The sequence below is a fragment of the Somniosus microcephalus genome, chromosome 4 (genome assembly GCF_052327205.1).
Source record: "Somniosus microcephalus isolate GS21.2 chromosome 4, FLI_Smic_1.0, whole genome shotgun sequence".
NCBI lineage: Eukaryota > Metazoa > Chordata > Chondrichthyes > Squaliformes > Somniosidae > Somniosus > Somniosus microcephalus.
In genome coordinates this window covers 207,766,000-207,783,856 of record NC_140990.1, presented here as the reverse complement: position 1 = coordinate 207,783,856, position 17,857 = coordinate 207,766,000, and the positions used below count along the sequence as shown (strand labels likewise).

General features: G+C 44.1%; 1 protein-coding gene across 5 annotated transcripts in view; it reads right to left on the bottom strand.

Annotated features, from left to right (window-relative positions):
- Positions 1 to 17,857, bottom strand: part of LOC147120179 (diacylglycerol kinase beta-like) — a 752,216-nt gene that overhangs the window by 55,280 nt on the left and 679,079 nt on the right. For all 5 annotated transcript variants that reach the window (XM_085985737.1, XM_085985736.1, XM_085985741.1 and 2 more), the window contains one exon: positions 6,928 to 7,129. In XM_085985737.1, coding sequence (XP_085841863.1) covers positions 6,928 to 7,129 — 202 coding nt within the window. The remainder of the gene's footprint in view (positions 1 to 6,927; positions 7,130 to 17,857) is intronic.

Here is a 17,857-nt window from a genome sequence, read left to right as displayed (position 1 = left end):
GAACATCAGACTGTTTCAGAAGTTAGCAGAACAGAATGAGAACAAAATAATGCAAAACAGAACCTTCTTTGGTAAATTCACTACCCAGTGTGGAACTGAGCGACACAGACCACGAATGTCCTAGATTCAATTCCTGGTCTGTGATGAGTTAGTTGATCTCAGCCAAGGTAAAAGCAGGGCCCTATGAAGAGAAACATCTGCAGGTGTTACTGCTGTTGATCTCTATACAGTGATCTTTGCTGGGAAGTTCCATAGATGTCGACTTCAGCTCTGGACAGGACTGATCTTGGCGAGCTATGTAGGTATTCCTGGGTGACGCTGCTCATGGATCAACAGCCTAATGATCACTCTCTAGGTTCATATATGGAAAAGGTCCAGCGCAACCTTTCCTCAGAAACAGTTGGTGCCTTCAAAAGAATTGGCAGAAAATACAAAGAACTCTAAAAGTACGCAGTAGCAGTAAAAGTAACTGTTCCAACACCAAGCAATGCAGAATTCTTTGAAATTCATCATAACTATGTAGAGATTAAAAAAAGGCTCTGAGTCATAAGGAGGTGGTAGCAACTGATGGTGATGAAGGGGAGTGACGGCGATGGGGGGTGTGAGTTGCATTGATGGGGGAGTGGCAGTGATGGAGCAGCGGCGATCAGAGGGGGCGTGGAGATGGTGGCAGCGGCAGCAATGGGGAGCAGTGGCGGCGATGTGAGGGCGAGTGGCGGGGATGTTGGGGCGAGTGGCGGGGATGTTCGGACGAGTGGCGGGGATGGGGGGCGAGTGGCGGGGATGGAGCAGCGGCGACGGGAGGGGACGTGACATTGATGGGGGAGTGGCGGCGATGGAGGGGAGGTGGCGATGGGGGGAAATGACGGAGATGTGGGGGAATAACAGTGATGGAGGAGCGGCGGTGATTGGGGGAGCGGCGGTGATGGCGGGGGAGTAGGGGCGATGGGCAGAGGGGAGTGTCAGCTGAATAACACTGATAAATCAGTAGAGTTTGAATCCCCAGGAGTGAAGCTCTCGCTGTACATTATCCTGATCAAGTCACATTTGGAATGCTGCTTACAGTTCTGGTCATCGTGACATCAGGGAGCCATCCAGGCCTTCTCAACAGTGCAGAGTAACTTGGCTGAGAAGAGCTATGAGGAATGATTTGATAAGTTAGCGCTTTTCAACCTTGAAGAGATATTTGACAGAGGACCTTTTTGAGCTACACAGGATAGAGAACGTAAAACCAAAAGAATATCTTTAGAGATGCCAGAGCAGCAGGACAAGAGGACACAAGTTCAGGATTCTGAAGGCTAAATTTAGGTTGGACGTCAGGAAATATTTATTTATTTAACCAGAGCAGGATCAACAGCTTCTACTGGTTGCCATGAAGAGTGACCAAGGCCAATACACTGGGCTCATTTAAGAAAGAGTTAGATGCTGTAATGGGAAGAAGATCGGATTGACTCACTGGAAGGATGAGATCAAATGGGTAGAAGAGCCATCTTCATTCAAATCTACTTTACGATCCTGTGATGATCAACACCTTCAGGAGAAGGTAAGAATATGGGAGGAAGGGGGATAGCTTCATTTTATAACAAATAGTCCATTCAATTTAATAATTGAAGCAAAAATGTCAAATTTGACTGATTAAAAAATTAACACTACCAATAATGTTTGAATACATTTCTCCACTGTGGTGTGGAACCTATTCTTCATGTGCCAGACTTGGTATTGAAAACCACCGTGTTATTTTGCCATGAGCCTAATTCTGCCCTCCGCCTTGCAACCACACACATGCAATTTTTCAGCAGGATGCAATGGATAGTACTAGGAGTGGGAATCCTTGCATTATTAAAACATAAACCTTCAAACAAAATGTTATCCCATCAGCTGGATACAAATTAAAAAAGCTGAACAGCATTTAAAGCAGTTTTCTAAAATCTGCATGAAAATCAGCCCTCAACCATCGGTGTAATCAATGCCACTGAGCCGAGTGCACTTTGCCTTTGATGTGTGGCTATATTTTGCCTGCTCCTCTGCTATTGGCCTGAATTTAACAATCGGCACCACACAGGAAACACAACTTTCGAGGAAGTACAAAAGTTCTGATAAAGAATAAAGGAAAATACATGAGGACATTTCCTATAATTTGCACTTGTCAATTACTTTCTCAGGTAGATTGAATACTGCCTCAAAGGCTTCAAAGGCTCCACTGCAATAAATGTTTGGCTTTGTAACCTTTGGCACACATGATGAAAGACTACACCAAGTGCGGCAATCCTTATTATTTGATCAATTTACATTGTATTCAAATGACAATGAGTTACACCTAGCCATGGGGAAGATAGATTCATAAAATGCACAACATCAGAAGATAGCTGCTAATATAGCTCCATGGCTTGCTGTCCATTTTAAGATTACGCCTCTGCAAAGCACTTTGCAACATTTTTCAATGGTAAAGGCGCTATAGAAATACAAGTTGTTGTTGTAATGTCAGATCAAAATGTAACCAAGCACTGTATAAACTCAGTACTCAGCACTTTGATTTTAAGAGATATGGTCACTTCAAGAGGAAATGCGAATATGTTACAAGGCTGCAACACATCAAAGGCATTCAGATGTCATAAACCATGAAGCAAAGTAACCCCCCCCCCCCCCACAACTTCCCTGCTTTCCCTCTCTTCCCCTGGAGGCACCGACTCATGCTGGGATACAGTTCTACAGGCACAGGCAGCCCTCGAGACCTCCACCAAGAGCCATTATTCATGTGAGGAATAGAATATAGGGTTAAAAAAAGGGTTAGACCCGAAACGTTGACTCTATTTTCTCTCCACGGATGTTGCCTGGCCTGCTGAGTTTTTCCAGCATTTTCTGTTGTTATATAGAATATAGGTGTTGCATGTAATTTTCGTCAGCCCATGGTGGCATTAGAATTAAGTTCACTACATGGTGTTACATTGACCTTCACTCAAAGATCTCCTCTGTTCCAGAATAGAACCAGTGGGATATGATGGTATACTAAGTGTACTATTTAATAAGGAATTCTATCATGGCTTAATACTCAGCCACAAGCCAAACAGTGTGTAAACTAGATAAACTAGCTACAGTAGTAATAAGAGTTTACCAGCACTAACTAGTTTTGTACTCATCTGCACATTCTCCACTGGCTGGAGTCATGCCTAGCACAAAGAAAGATGGTTGTGGTTGTTGGAGGTCAATCATCTCAGCCCCAGGGCATCGCTGCAGGAGTTCCTCAGGGCAGTGTCCGAGGCCCAACCATCTTCAGCTGCTTCATCAATGACCTTCCCTCCATCATAAGGTCAGAAATGGGGATGTTCGCTGATGACTGCACAGTGTTCAGTGCCATTCGCAACTCCTCAGATAATGAAGCAGTCCATGCCCGCATGCAACAAGACCTGGACGACGTTCAGGCTTGGGCTGATAAGTGGCAGGTAACATTCACACCACACAAGTGCCAGGCAATGACTATCTCCAACACGTGAGAGTCTAACCACTGCCCCATGACATTCAACGGCATTACCATCCCCCACCATCAACATCCTGGGGGTCACCATTGATCAGAAACTTAACTGGACCAGCCACATAAATACTGTGGCAACAAGAGCAGGTCAGAGGCTAGGTATTCTGCGGCGAGTGTCTCACCTCCTGACTCCCCAAAGCCTTTCCACCATCTAAAAGGCACAAGTAAGGAGTGTGATGGAATACTCTCCATTTGCCTGGATGAGTGCAGCTTCCACAACACTCAAGAAATTCGACACCATCCAGGACAAAGCAGCCCGCTTGATTGGCATCTCATCCACCACCTTAAACATTCACTCCATCCACCACCGGCTTACCATGGCTGCAGTGTGTATCATCTACATCTGCAGCAACTTGCCAAGGCTTCTTCGGCAGCACCTCCCAAACCCGCGATCTCTACCACCTAGAAGGACAAGGGCAGCAGGCGCATGGGAACACCACCACCTCCAAGTTGCCCTCCAAGTCACACACCATCCTGACTTGGAAGTATATCGCCATTCCTTCATTGTCGCTGGGTCAAAATCCTGGAACTCCCTCCCAAACAGCACTGTGGGAGTACCCTCACCACACGGACTGCAGCTGTTCAAGAAGGTGGCTCACCACCACCTTCTCAAGGGCAACTGGGGATGGGCAATAAATGCTGGCCTTGCCAGCGACGCCCACATCCCATGAATGAATTAAAAAACACGAACATAGGACAGGAGTATGCCATTCAGCCCCTTGAGCATGTTCCGCCATTCAATTAGATCATGGCTGATCTGTGCTTCAACTCCATTTACCTGCCTTTGCTCCATATCTCGATACCCGTACCTAACAAAAAGCAACTGACCCCCAGCATCCACAGCCTTTTGAGTTAGAGAGTTCCAGATTTCCACTACCCTTTGTGTGAAAATGTGCTTCCTGATTTCACTCCTAAATGGCCTAGCTCTATTTTTAAGATCATGCCCACTTGTCCTGAATTCCCTCACGAGTGGAAATAGTTTCTCTGTATCTACCCTATCGAATCCCTTTATCATTTTAATGACTTGGATTAGATCACTTAAGGAATTCAAAACACTGAAATCCAGGACAAATCTAGGCAGTAGTGTGTTTTTTCTCTCCTTGTGTTATATAGTACACATGCCCTGTGATTGAGGGTGGTTGACTACCTACATTCCGGCTTTTGTTAATACCACTTTGGGCTAGCTGCAAAGATGCTTGCAAGAGTGGGTCAGGAATGACTCTCTTTCCTTTCAGTTTTCCCTTCTCCTGGTTGGGAGATGGCTGGCTTTCACATGGTGCTAAAACAGGAACTTAGCAGTGTAGGGCTACTGTAGTTGCATCTCTCACTGTTGAATCACCATACACTGGTGCAATACATTCCACCATTCTATTGCTGCACTCCGAGTTCTGTGGTAATGCTGCTAATTCTACATCCATAAAAATAATTAAACATGGCGGGCTGCGTATAATTCTGTCCACCATATTATGAGACAGACATCCAGGCATTGAAGAAGGTTCAGCGAAAGGCAACTACATTGATAGCTGAGATTAGGCACAAGCAAAAGCTAGGAATGTTTACTCAGGGGTGGTCTTTATAGAAGGTAAGATCCTAAAGGGTATAGACAAGATAAACGTCAATATGTGTAACATTGTCACAGATTCTACAACAACAGGGCATAGCCTTAAACATAGACGATTGAGTGTGAAAAGACAATTTAGATTTTGCAACTTTATGCAAATATCGGTGAATATATGAAATGGTCGACCAAGGCAGGCAGTGAGGGGCTAACTGTATCAACAAATTTGTGAGCGATTTGAAGAACTACCTGGAGAAAAATGTGATAGAGGGATATGAGAAGTATTGAGGAATATCGTATTGCCTGCAGACTGGGTGGTTCTGTACATTCTAACATAGTGAATAGTTTTAATAATGTTTTTCTTTTGGTTGCATAACACAAAGAGATTGTTTTCCTTCCCAGAATGCCAAGTAAAAGTATCCATTTGCAATACCCGTGTTCTCATCTGGGTAACCCTGAGCAGTGAGTCATAGAACACTACCTCGTAAATAATGTTCAGCACCTAACAATGAGCAATGATCTCGACTACATTTATTAATTATTTATGTTTAATGTACAGAGTGAAGTGGCTATGACAACAGGAAAGTAACCTTAGAAAATGGCATATTTGTTGATTCAACTACTCACTGGATCGTAGATGTTTTTGTAGAAACTCTGATCAGAATGTTCCATTTCCATATCAATCCCTGATTAAAAGTTTTGCCACAACTGTCCCCGTGGCTTAGTGAACCTTTTGGAGCAGTGGGCCAGACTCTTCAGACAAGAGAGTTGGGACAGTACAGTTAGCATTAGCACCTGGGGATAAGGAGGAGAAAATACACCAGGGTTCCTGTGCTGATTGCTACATAGTGATCCCTGCTTGAAGTGCCAAAGTTTGGATACTGTACGAGGACATCACTGGACTTGGTTGTGATGCCACCTGCGGTTAAATAGTCTGTTCATGCTCATTGTGCAGGCACTCGTGGAACCAGACCCCAGCAAGGAGTTAAGCCCTTTTAGGAGAGGAGGAAATCAAGCACCAGAAAAAGGAGGAAAAAACATAACTGATGAGTACAATTAGTATTGAGGGTATGAAATATGTGTTTAACAATCTAGGAAAAAAAAGTTAAAGCCTAATAAGTGGTCCAATTCTGTGCCAAATAAATAAAAGGAAAAGAAGAACATGAAAAACACACGCCCTTCCAGTATATAGATAAATTGAGGCAGATAGGCAGACAGAATATTGTTATCTCAGTTATTAATGATCTCCCTGAAGGGAAACAAATTTCCATTAATGTTTGGTTATCATTTCACAACTAGTAAACTTGGGAAAGAAAATGAAGAAATACTGACATTAAACATAAAGTATCAGTATATTTGCTTGCTTACCATGAAAACCTTCCTTTGCCATTGGTTTTTCTTGGTTGCAGATGCTGCATTGTGCCAGTCTTTTACAACAGCTAATGTATTTGCAGCCATGATGATCCATTAGTTCTTAAAAATGTCAATGCATATTTGCTTTTTTCATGGCTTGGATGTCTCAGATTTGGGACTCATTATATTAATGAACATAAAATGGAAGCTTAAAATTGGACAGCAAACTAATCAACTAAATGCATGTGTTTGAATTATACTTTCCTCTTTGAGTAACACAATACCTGTTGCTAGTGCAGCTGGCATGATTGAATTCCTGAAAGGGCTCACCAGTGCGCTACTGTTTGTAACACACTTTTCTCATGTGCTAATTACAATAGTTATGTGATTAAAATGTTTCACAGCACTTTTGAAAATTCACTGGTGGCATAGACTGACACTAATACAAACCCATGAGTTAAATAGCAGAATAATTTGCGTTTCCTACCTTGCACACAGAACTTCAGCTCCTTCACATCTGTTACTGTTGTTGAAAAGAGTTTCTCTGGGACTTTTTTACTCATACGGTTATAGTTCCTTCGCTTTTTCGTCTCACCCCAAAGGTTGGAGCCTCCATGCATGCTAGGAATGTTGAGGATTGCAATCCCTTCCAGTGATGTGTTACTTAGTTCAAGGACAATACCATCACACTGGAAGATAGAAATCACAACACATCATATTCTTTAGCTAAACTGCTTAACCCAATCTTCCAAAGTCCGAAGGGAGGCACAGAATAAACTCGTGTCATACCGGCGCTCATCAACCATTTATACTTTACAGGACTAAAGGAACACTTGCATAATTCTCAGTTCACAGCAACCATCTGGCTCTTCTCCACAAGAAAAAATGTTAAGCTCACTCTTGTGATCTGAATTGAGTTCAGATGAATCCAAAACAGTTTGAAGGTGTTTTTACATTAGAGGAATGCAGCCTATGGCAGCAATAATTCTCGGCTGCATTCCTAAACTAAAGATGTAATTAAAAGAGATCAGAGGTCTGGCATATCCCTCAAAAGGAAGGATGGAAAATTGATATGATAACCAATTTGAGACACTTTTTGCACATCTTTGTTCCCAAAGTGGCAGAAACAGAGGCATGAGATCAGGTTGCCTATTCCTCCCTTCTCAGATTGGGATTGATGTATACAAATGATAGGAAGCTATTAAAGTAGGAATAATAAGTTTAAACATGATGAAAAATTAAAATAAATGTTCAATTCAAAATATATGTACCAAATATGGGGTTAATAGACCATGGCCGCGATTTTGCCTACTGAGACGGGTCCGGGACAGCCGGGATCGATAGCGTGGTCCCAGCCCGCTGCCTGCTCCATCCCACTCTGCTGAAGTGATTTTCCATTGATGGGGCTTGTTAAGCCCGCCTAGCAAGATTCCTGGCCAATTAAAAGGAAGCAGATTTGATGACGCATCATCAGCCGGTTTCCTTAAAGGGGCCATGTCCAAATTTATATCGACAGTTGCGCTGTCAGTGTTCTACAGCATTGAGGTGCTGCAAACACTGACGAGCAGAGGTGCACGGCTGCACCTAGGCTTTCCCGTGACTCCCTCCTTATGCTCACTGCACGCAGGGAGGTTCTCTTCCCTTCCAATAGGCGGAAGAGACCTCCCCAGGATACCAACACAGCCTGGTTGCACATTGCATAGGAGGACACAAGCAGGGATATCGTCAGGCGGACCAGGCTGCAGTGGCGCAAACCGTTCAATGATCTCAGAAGATCACAAAATTTACCTTGCACCTCCACCCATCCCTCTCTATCTACATTATCACTTCCCCATCTCACTAGCCACCCCTCACACTCACCCTCATCCTACTGCAAGCATACCAACTAACAACACACAAGGGTAGACACTTGGGTTTTTTAGCCATTGTTCATGTTGATGAGCTGTCATACATTTAAATCTTTATTTTCAACACTTTGCCTTCTTGGACAGATTTGTGTGCACCTTTGGAAGTGGCTTAGTGAGTTGCAGTGAATGGTGAGACATAAGGGTACCCCCCCACAATGGTGATGAGTGTGAAAGGAATGGCTTGGGCATTGTAGGGATGCTTTATGGTGTTGGTGTGGGGTGGTGCCAACCTGGCGCATCATGTGGCAGCCAGGGTGTACAGCATCAAGTGAAGTAAATGAGCCATGGTGAGGCCATCCCTGGCAGCAATGTTGTCAGGTGTTGATGCCCTGTGTCCTGTGCAGCATCAGGTGATTGCGGAGAAGCTTGGTGTTATTGTTGTTGCTGCTGGTGTGCCCAGTGATGCTGGTGTTGGGGCTGATCGTGGTGGGATTCTGAGGACCAAGGTGAGATTTTTTCAAGGACACCGCTGCTGATGGAATAGGTGGGAGGTGAGGTTGAGATGACAGAAGCGATCTGTCAATGGTGAGAGAGGTTGTTCTAATGAGGTGACACTGGATAGAGAGTTTGCTCCAAACACTTGCAACCTGCATAAAGCTCAATTTGTCTTCCAAATGCAGTATGCAACAGCTTCTAATCTTGGAAGGTGAACACCTATGAAATGGGAGCTTTTATAGACCATTTGTAGCTGTCAAGTTAGTAAATCATCCCATGCTGACACAATACACGACCTACCTTACCTGACGTGATCCCCGAGCAGCGGGGAAGCCGTTGGCGAACTCTAAAAATCTAAAGGTAAGCTTAAAATAAGACTTAATTGCCTCTTAACACTGCATTTAATGATGTCAATTGCCTCTCCCGCTTAGGGTCAGGTCTATTCAGCGCTGACAGACCCGACACCTGGGAGACTCGCGTGGAGGCGGGTTGACAGCGGGTTCCATACTCGCTGTCAATCATTTCCATTTTCACAGCTGACCTGCCTCCGATCCTGTCCGGTCAGTGCCGGTAAATTCTGGCCCATATTTACTGCCCATTGGAATAAATATTTTTCAATTCCATAGAATTAGTAATAAATGACACAAAAAGATTTTTATTAATTTCCAAACTAAATAGTATGGAATAAACATTATTCAAAGGATGATGTTCACCACAAAATGATCTCAGATTAATGTTTGCAAATTGGGTCTGAATTTCCTCTTCAGTTAGTCAGCGCAACCTGGGCAGATGGGGAAGGAAAATTGGGGTGGGGAGCTGTTCTGCAGCTGGCTCCCTGCCACCAATGATCCCTTTCATTTTTTTGGGTGCGTAGTTCCTTTAAAGGGCTGCACGGCCCATTCAAAATACCGCGCATGCGTGGTTTTTCCTCTGAAAAGCCGGTGAGCCGGCTGCGCGGGACGTCCAGAGCGATGCACGGCCGCACAGCTTAAAGGGAACACTGCCTGCCACCACTCAGGATTTTCTGCTGAAAGGAACCTTGGATGTGTAATATGTCAGCCCAAATGTGACAGGAAGACATGCAATATATTTCCCATCATTTTCACTGTAGTAATTCAAAATCCTCCAAATAATTTTTACAATCTATAGCTAGCACCACTTGCCACCCTACATGGTGGCTGGGCCACTTGCTCAATAACAGAGGCTCCTACTCTCTCAAAGATCTTTACCAATAAAAACTATGCTACTACCAAGATGTGTAAATTAATTTTTTCCTCTTTTTGTGTGAATTTTCTCCCCTCCTCTCCTAAAGGCATAGACTCCATGCTGACGTGGATTCTACCGGCACCACTCAACCCAGTACTTTTCCCAGAAAGAAATTATTCATGTGAACCTTGACAGTAAGTGTTGGCAATCAAACTTAATCCTGTTCTCACCCAGTCCCAAAACAAGCGCACTTCAAGTAGGAATCACTTCATAGTGATGGGAAGTGGGAAACCGGACTCATTTCACTTCCTTAAATTATGGGCGCTGAGACCGATTGTAGAATCCTACCACTACCTTGGCTGAGATCAATTGCCTCAGCATGGACCAGGAATTCACAAGTTTTTAACATCGAGATGGGGCAGGGATAAAATTGGTCTTGTAGCGGAAAATGGGCAATAGCGAATCAGCAGCCCGTTTTACTCTCTGCCCAATTTAAAAAAGACAAATGTCACCCCCGTAGGGTTTCCTGAATTCTAACCAGCATAAGTGAGATGGAAAATTGCCATTAGCTTAAGCCTTGATGTTTAATCAAGGGTCTGGCTCAACATCCATTTGACCTTTCACAGAGCAAATATGATCCAAAATTGAAGATTCCCTATTGCTCCATATTCTCTCAAAGCATTCCCATAAGGTGGACCATATTTCAGCCGAGGCCAGCACCTGATGGCAAATTAATGGGAGTGAGTGGTGCATGTTGATTGTTCTTCCGATACAACCAAAAAATTATAAATTAAAAGCACCGTTAGACAATATAATTGGGCAATACAGTACAGAATGCTGAAATTACAATGCTTAGGGGCAATTTTCTTCATATTTTGCCAGAATATCCTTGGGGTACAGATTTCAGATACAGTGAAACTCCATTCATACTGTAAATTATAAATGCAGGGTAAGTTTGCTTAAATTGTTGCTCCTCATTTGTTCTGTTGTTAAGTTAGTAAGAATGGTGAGCATTGCAATTAGGGAACTCTTGTTCCACAGATGGAAAGCAAAGAAATCACAAGAATCTTAAGAGTTGGAGTGTGCTTTATTGGACAGTGTTGGGAAAGAAAGAATTATTATGGCAAGACTATTAAAAAAAAAAAGCAAGTATGATATTTCTTGTGATATTCCAGACAAGTTTTTGGAAAGTAGGGAGGGACTGAAACACTGACAGGACATTCGGCCCGAGGTGGGCGTGTAGTATAATCTAGTCTACCAATGATCTCCCCTCCCTCCTGAAGGCATTGGTTGCTCGTTGTGCTTCTTTGTGCACCAACCATGCTTCAGTGCTTAGCTCAGGTAGGTAATAATCATGTGTGAGCCTCGTAGGGTGCATCACAGCCAATCCCATTTGCACTTGAAGCCCACATCGTACACTTCCAGCAAGGGGCCACTGGAGAGCAACCAGGAATGAGATGAGTGTCCAATTTTCCATCCCTCTAATCCATGTGGACAAATTTAACACTCCTACCACCGCCTGAACTGTTACGCAGAAACTGGGGATTAAACATGGTTCACATGGCTCAAGATCTCCCTAGATAATCTCACTGAGCCATCAGCGGGAGGGGGCGTATTGGTTTTTAAGGTTGAGGAGATCATGGACTGTTGTTTGCAGAATATGATGAAATTGCTGATTATACATCTGTATTTGATGGCCGTGGGTTAGGTTTGTTGTCTGGTTTTAGCATGTCTGTCTAGCTCCTATGCTAACTCAATAAATTTTTAATGGCAGTAAGGTGTACATGTGTGAATGTTAAACTATTTCTAGAGAATGTCTGACATTTAAAATTCTAATACTTGGATGAGATGTATTGCAGTGATGACCTACTATTTGGTCTCTATTTAAAATTAATAAAAGGTTGTTCAAAAAATACACTGCACATTGAATAATCAAAGTCAAAGTGAAATCATTGACTTTGAAATTCTACCCTGTGGAATAACCAAGAATTCCATACAATTAACACCACAAAATGATTAATGTTGCAACTACAGGACCTAGTTTTACTTTAGGCCCTTTTATACTGACTGTTTTTAACTGTTCTCGTCTAGGGAGAGTGTTTGTATGTCCCTCTCCTTTTACTTTTCAGTTAGCTTCTAGTTGTTCTGGGCTTTGCTGTGTAATGGAGGAATCTGATTGTAGTTAGATTGAAAAGGCAGGAGATTTGCTACCCACTTTTGCCTTACAGGAATTTGTTACCAGAACGCAGCGGCAGATCTGTAGACCTATTTTTTGGTGTGTCTACAATTCTATCGGTTCCAGGTAGGTCGCATCAATTCTGCCTTGGAGTACAATCAACGAACCGAGAATGGGGCACTTGTTGTTGGTTCCACTTCTGTATTGTAGAAGCGTTTAAAGGATTGTACAGCATCAGTTGTACCCAGCTCCAGTTTAGAAACATAAAGGATAAGCATTTCCACATGGATGGATTTTGTTAAAAGGCTAGATAAACATTGTTATTGTCTATTGTGTTACTATCGATAGATGGACAAAGGTCGACAAGAAGCCTGGCAAGCCCAGAACCGATTGAACCTGTTACAATCTGTACAGTGTTGTTGGCACAGATACAGCCAATTCAGTATGTGGCACAAGAATGTGGGCATGCATGAACAACCTTGAAGTAGGCTGTTTCACTAGGAAGGGATTCTGTGGAATTTAAAATGGACAGTAAGGTATCAACAACATGTTCAATAGCAAAATACTGCGGATGCTGGAAATCTGAAATAACAACAGAAAATGCTGGAAATACTCAGCAGGCCAGGCAGCATCGAGGAGAGAGAAAGAGAGTTAATGTTTCAGGTCTGGGACCCTTCATCAGAACTGGAAAAAGCTGGAGATGTAACAGATATTAGGCAGGTGCAGAGACGGGGGGGGGGGGGAGGGGGGGTTAGGAGGGAAGGAAGGAATTGAAAGAACATACTGTGCTTATGTAAGAGGCAGGAAAGATATAGGCCCAGAAATTCGGGTCGGGGGCTTCCCGCGGGTGCAAGCCCCCGACCTGCCCTTACCTTGCGCGCCGGCAGTTGAGCTGTAGGGCCCCGTGGAATTCCGATCCGGGGCCTGGCCCAGCTGCCGGCGCGCAGTGCTTGCGTGTCCCAGGGGCGTAGTTAGTGCGATACGTCCCCTGGGATCACGTGGGCCATGGGCAGCCAATCGGAGCAGGGAAAAGCCCATTCATAAGTAGTGCCAGGAAGACCTGTCAAAACTTATAAATACTACGGCCCCAAAATAGTAGTAAACCATCAAATAAATTTTAAAAAATCATCACACTTTTTAAATAAACTATAAATTACATTAAATAACTATTTTAAACAATAATTAAAATTGTTGAAAAAAATAATTTTATATTCAAACGGGGCTAAAAATAAACTTACCTTGCTTTAAAGTATTTAAAAATAATAAACCTGTGGAAAAAATGTTTTAATTTTAATTAATTGACCACTTACCTTTTAAAATGCAGGCCTTACGCCTGGTTTTTACATTTCTAATCTAAAGACTTACCCTCACGGAAAAACCTGTAAAAAAAAAACGTAAGTTCAAAGTGCATGCGCAGACTCCCGCGCGCATGCGTTCGACCACTGAACCCCTTCGTTCAGAGGATCGGAAGTGCCGGTTTCCCGCGCATGCGCAGCGCATGCAAGAAGCCGGCACTTCCATCAGGCCCACGCGTGAGTACCCTGTGCGTACTCACCCGTGGAGACCCGAATTTCTGGGCCAAAATGTTGCAAATGGGAATGGCAAAATCATACAGCATGAAAAATGGGGGCAGGGATTATTGCCTGAAATTGTTGAACTCGATGTTGAGTGCCTAATCGAAAGATGAGGTTTGTTCCTCGAGTTTACGTTGAGCTTCATTGGAACAATGCAATAGGCCGAGGACAGAGAGATCAGAGTGGGAATGCCAGTCTGGCTGCCAGGACATGTTCAGGATAATTCAACCTCTGATTATTCCATCAGTTCCAGTGGGGAAACACCTGGCTGCTGCTTGGAACTTGCCCTAATGGTATTCCCAATTATCACCCGGGAGGTGTAGTAAAATGAGCAATGTCAATTTTCTACTGTCAAAAGATGCTCATACTCAAAGACCAGCTGGGAAATGGTGCTATTATCACAAATTTTGCTGTCAGGTTTGGATGTCCAGCAGCTGAGGGGCTTGAACCTGGGACATCTGAACTATATCATGCAGTGAAGCTCAGGGGCTGATGATCTGTTCATATCGGTTGGAATGCTGGCATATAAAGCAAACATGAGTTCTGCTCTGAGAATAATTTGAATAGAAATGCTTGTCTGGAGAATGTTTAACAGAAGTACAACATATGTGCATGGGCATATCAAGACATCTTGTACAGAAAGGATTCAAGAGCATGTTTTCTGTTTGTTGAAACACTTCATTTATATGCAAACTGTAAAGGTCATTGCTGCATAATAAAAAGCAGCTCATTACAGTTTGTAATAATCGAGGCTTAAGATCAGTGCTTTCATAATGTTTCTTACAAAAAGAAAAAAGCATACAACCTTCCAATTAATGCCATCCAATTATCACTATGGTAATGATGTACAATATGATCAAATGAAGCCTAAACATTATGATTTGGTAGTGCTAGGTTAAAAAAGAGACATATAGACTGGCTTGTCACTTCTCTCAAATGTTTCAAAGTGCTTCAATTAATTACTTTGAGTCCAGTTACCATTATACAGGCAACTTTGGCAGCCATTTAGCACACTGTAAGATCCCACAAAGATCAATGAGATGAACAACCAGTTAATCTGATATTGGAAATATTGGTTGTGGGTGGCATGTTGGTTATGACACCGAGAGAACTCTGCCCTACCTGGTGTCATGAGATTATTTCTTTGTTGTTTTAGAAATATTTATGCTCATCAAGGTGAGGAATGTTAGTGCTGAGAAATGGAACTTTTCACATTTCAGACACGGTGTGTCAGGGACAGCATACAGAGTAAGCGCCCCCTGTATTTTCCACCAACAATGTACCTAGTCCCCAACCTCAGCACCTCTTACATCACCAGTGTGACATTTTTTCCCATTTCCTCACTGACTAGCGGCTCATAATGTAATGTATGTACCTTTAAGAGAGGAACTATCTTTTACAGCCCCTGTATACTGCAGTACCAGTAGTGACCACACCTGTATATAACACCGTGTAGTAATTTGTACAGTTAGTTCCAGCATACCCTCTGTTCAGTAAACACCTGTTATTACCGTTCTCCTGCAGTCCGTGTGTTATTTCTACGCGGACACTACAGTGGCGACGAGCAGGTTCAAACTCACCTGCAGTACTGCATCACCTCACGGGGATCCATCCCTGAAAAGAAGCTTCTTGGAGGTTGAAGCCAGAGCAACGGGCGTCGACCGTGGGCAACCGCCCAGCGATCCATCGGAGTTCAGAGAATCGCAGGGGAGGCTGTGGAGAGCTGGGCTTGGTTCACCAGTCAAGGTGTTCCAGCAAGTCGGGCTGGTAGCAGGTAGTGCGCTGACCCTTCCCGGACTGCGGTGGGCTAGAGCTCGATCGAGCGGCTCTGCAAGGGGGCCGAGCAGCGTCGTCGGGAATAAAGAGAGAGAGGGTGGAGCGCACAGGGCGCGGCTGGTGCTCAAGAGCCGGGCAGCGTTAAAGAAAATAAAAAAGGGGGAAGGAAAAGAGACGCGCAGTGGACAGCGTCGAAGAAGAATAAAACTAAGAAAATTAATTAACAAAAGAGAGACGCGCAGAAAGCCGCGGGGCGCCGCCATTACTATTTAGAATGCTAGCAGCAGCATTGGCAGCAGGGGGGAAGAAGGAAAAGCGCGGGAGGCGCCATTTTAATCCATTGGGGAAGAAGGAAAAGCGCGGGAGGCGCCATTTTAAACCACCCAAGATGCCGAAGAGTGGCAGCATCACTGCTTTCGACAACGAAATAGAAGACTGGACCACGTATGTGGAAAGAATTGAAGTGTACTGCAAGGCAAATGAGGTGGCCGATGAAAAGGCGTCGTCGGTATGACTGAATTTGATGGGCGCGAGAACGTACGGCCTATTGCGGAATTTAATTACCCCAGCTAAACCAATGGAGAAAAGCTTTGAAGAGATTGTCAATATCTTACAGGAACATCTAAACCCTACACCGCTGCTGATAGCAGAAAGATTCAAGTTCCATAAAAGAAACCAGCACAAAGACGAGAGTAATGCTGACTATCTTACGGAACTACGCAAGTTATTGAAACACTGCCAGTTTGGAGCAGGACTGGCAGATACCTTAAGGGATAAGTTTGTCTGCGGGCTCCAGAGTGAAGGAACCCAGAAACGACTACTTTCGGAAAAGGACCTTACGCTAGAAGAGGCTTTCAGCGTTGCAGTATCCTACGAAGCAGCAGCACGGGGAGCTGCGGAAATACAGCAGAAACCGCAAGAATATAGCACCAACGAAATGGCATATGGAGCAGAAAAGTGCTATTGCTGCGGCAGAACAACCCATGACCAGAAGGATTGCTGGTTTAAGGACAAAGTATGCAGGCAATGTGGAAAAGTGGGACACATAGCACGAGTCTGCAGGTCGGGAAAGAAAACCAACACTAAAAGAACTACTAAGGAAAAGTACAAGAAAGTACAAAAGATGACGGACAGTAGTTCAGAAGATCAGAAGAGTGATAATGACTCCGGGAGCAGGAGACTAAGTTGTCTAAAGTTACACAACGTGATCGCAAAGGAGGATCACCGAACCATTTGGGTCACCCTCATGATAGCAGGGTCCCAAGTAAAGATGGAATTGGACACAGGATCAGCCCTAACTGTCATGAATCAACGAGACTACGAGTGGCTATTCTCACACATACCCTTGAAGGACACGTCCATTGTCTTGAAGACATATACGGGGCAAAAAGTCTACCCCAGAGGAAAAATAAGGGTGCCCGTTAAATACAACGGCAAGGAAACACAGAAACTGTATCTATATATACTACAAGATGGAGGACCACCATTATTGGGACGTGAATGGATCCAAAAAATACAATTGGATTGGCATTCCATTCAGGCGCTAACTGTGGCTGACAAAAAGGATGACGACGTCACACCTGGTCGACTGTCAAAAATTCTAACTGACGCGAAAGAGGTGTTCCAGCAAGGACTTGGGCCTCTGAAAGGCGTAACGGCAACGATAAAAATTGAAGATAACGCAAACCCAAAATTTTTTAAGGCCAGACCGGTACCGTATGCGATCCGCCCAGCCGTCGAAGCAGAGCTGGAGAGTCTGGAGCGTTCGGGTGTGCTGTCCAAGGTGGACTGGAGCGAGTGGGCCACACCCATCGTTCCTGTAATGAAGAAATCATTGAGCAGCACGCCTGGGGAGCCAAAGAAGGTTCGCATCTGTGGGGACTTTAAGGTAACTGTGAACCCAGTCCTGCACACAGTACAATATCCACTTCTGCGGAGACAAGATATTTTCGCCTCACTATCTGGAGGGAAACGCTTTACGAAGATTGATCTGGCCCAAGCGTATCTACAAATGGAGGTAGGAGAAGCATCTAGCAAATACCTCACAATAAACACTCACAAAGGTCTTTACCAGTACAACCGACTGGTATTCGGGGTAGCATCAGCTCCGGCTATTTGGCAGAGGGCGATGGAACAAGTCCTGCAAGGGATCCCGGGGACCCAGTGTTATTTGGACGACATCCTGGTTACAGGCGAAAATGACAGTGAACACCTTGCCAACCTGGAGCAGGTGCTCACTAGATTACAAGAATATGGGCTACGAGCCAACCGCCCCAAATGCGAGTTTTTCAGGAAACAAATCTCGTATTGTGGCCACGTGATTGATGAAGAAGGGTTGCATAA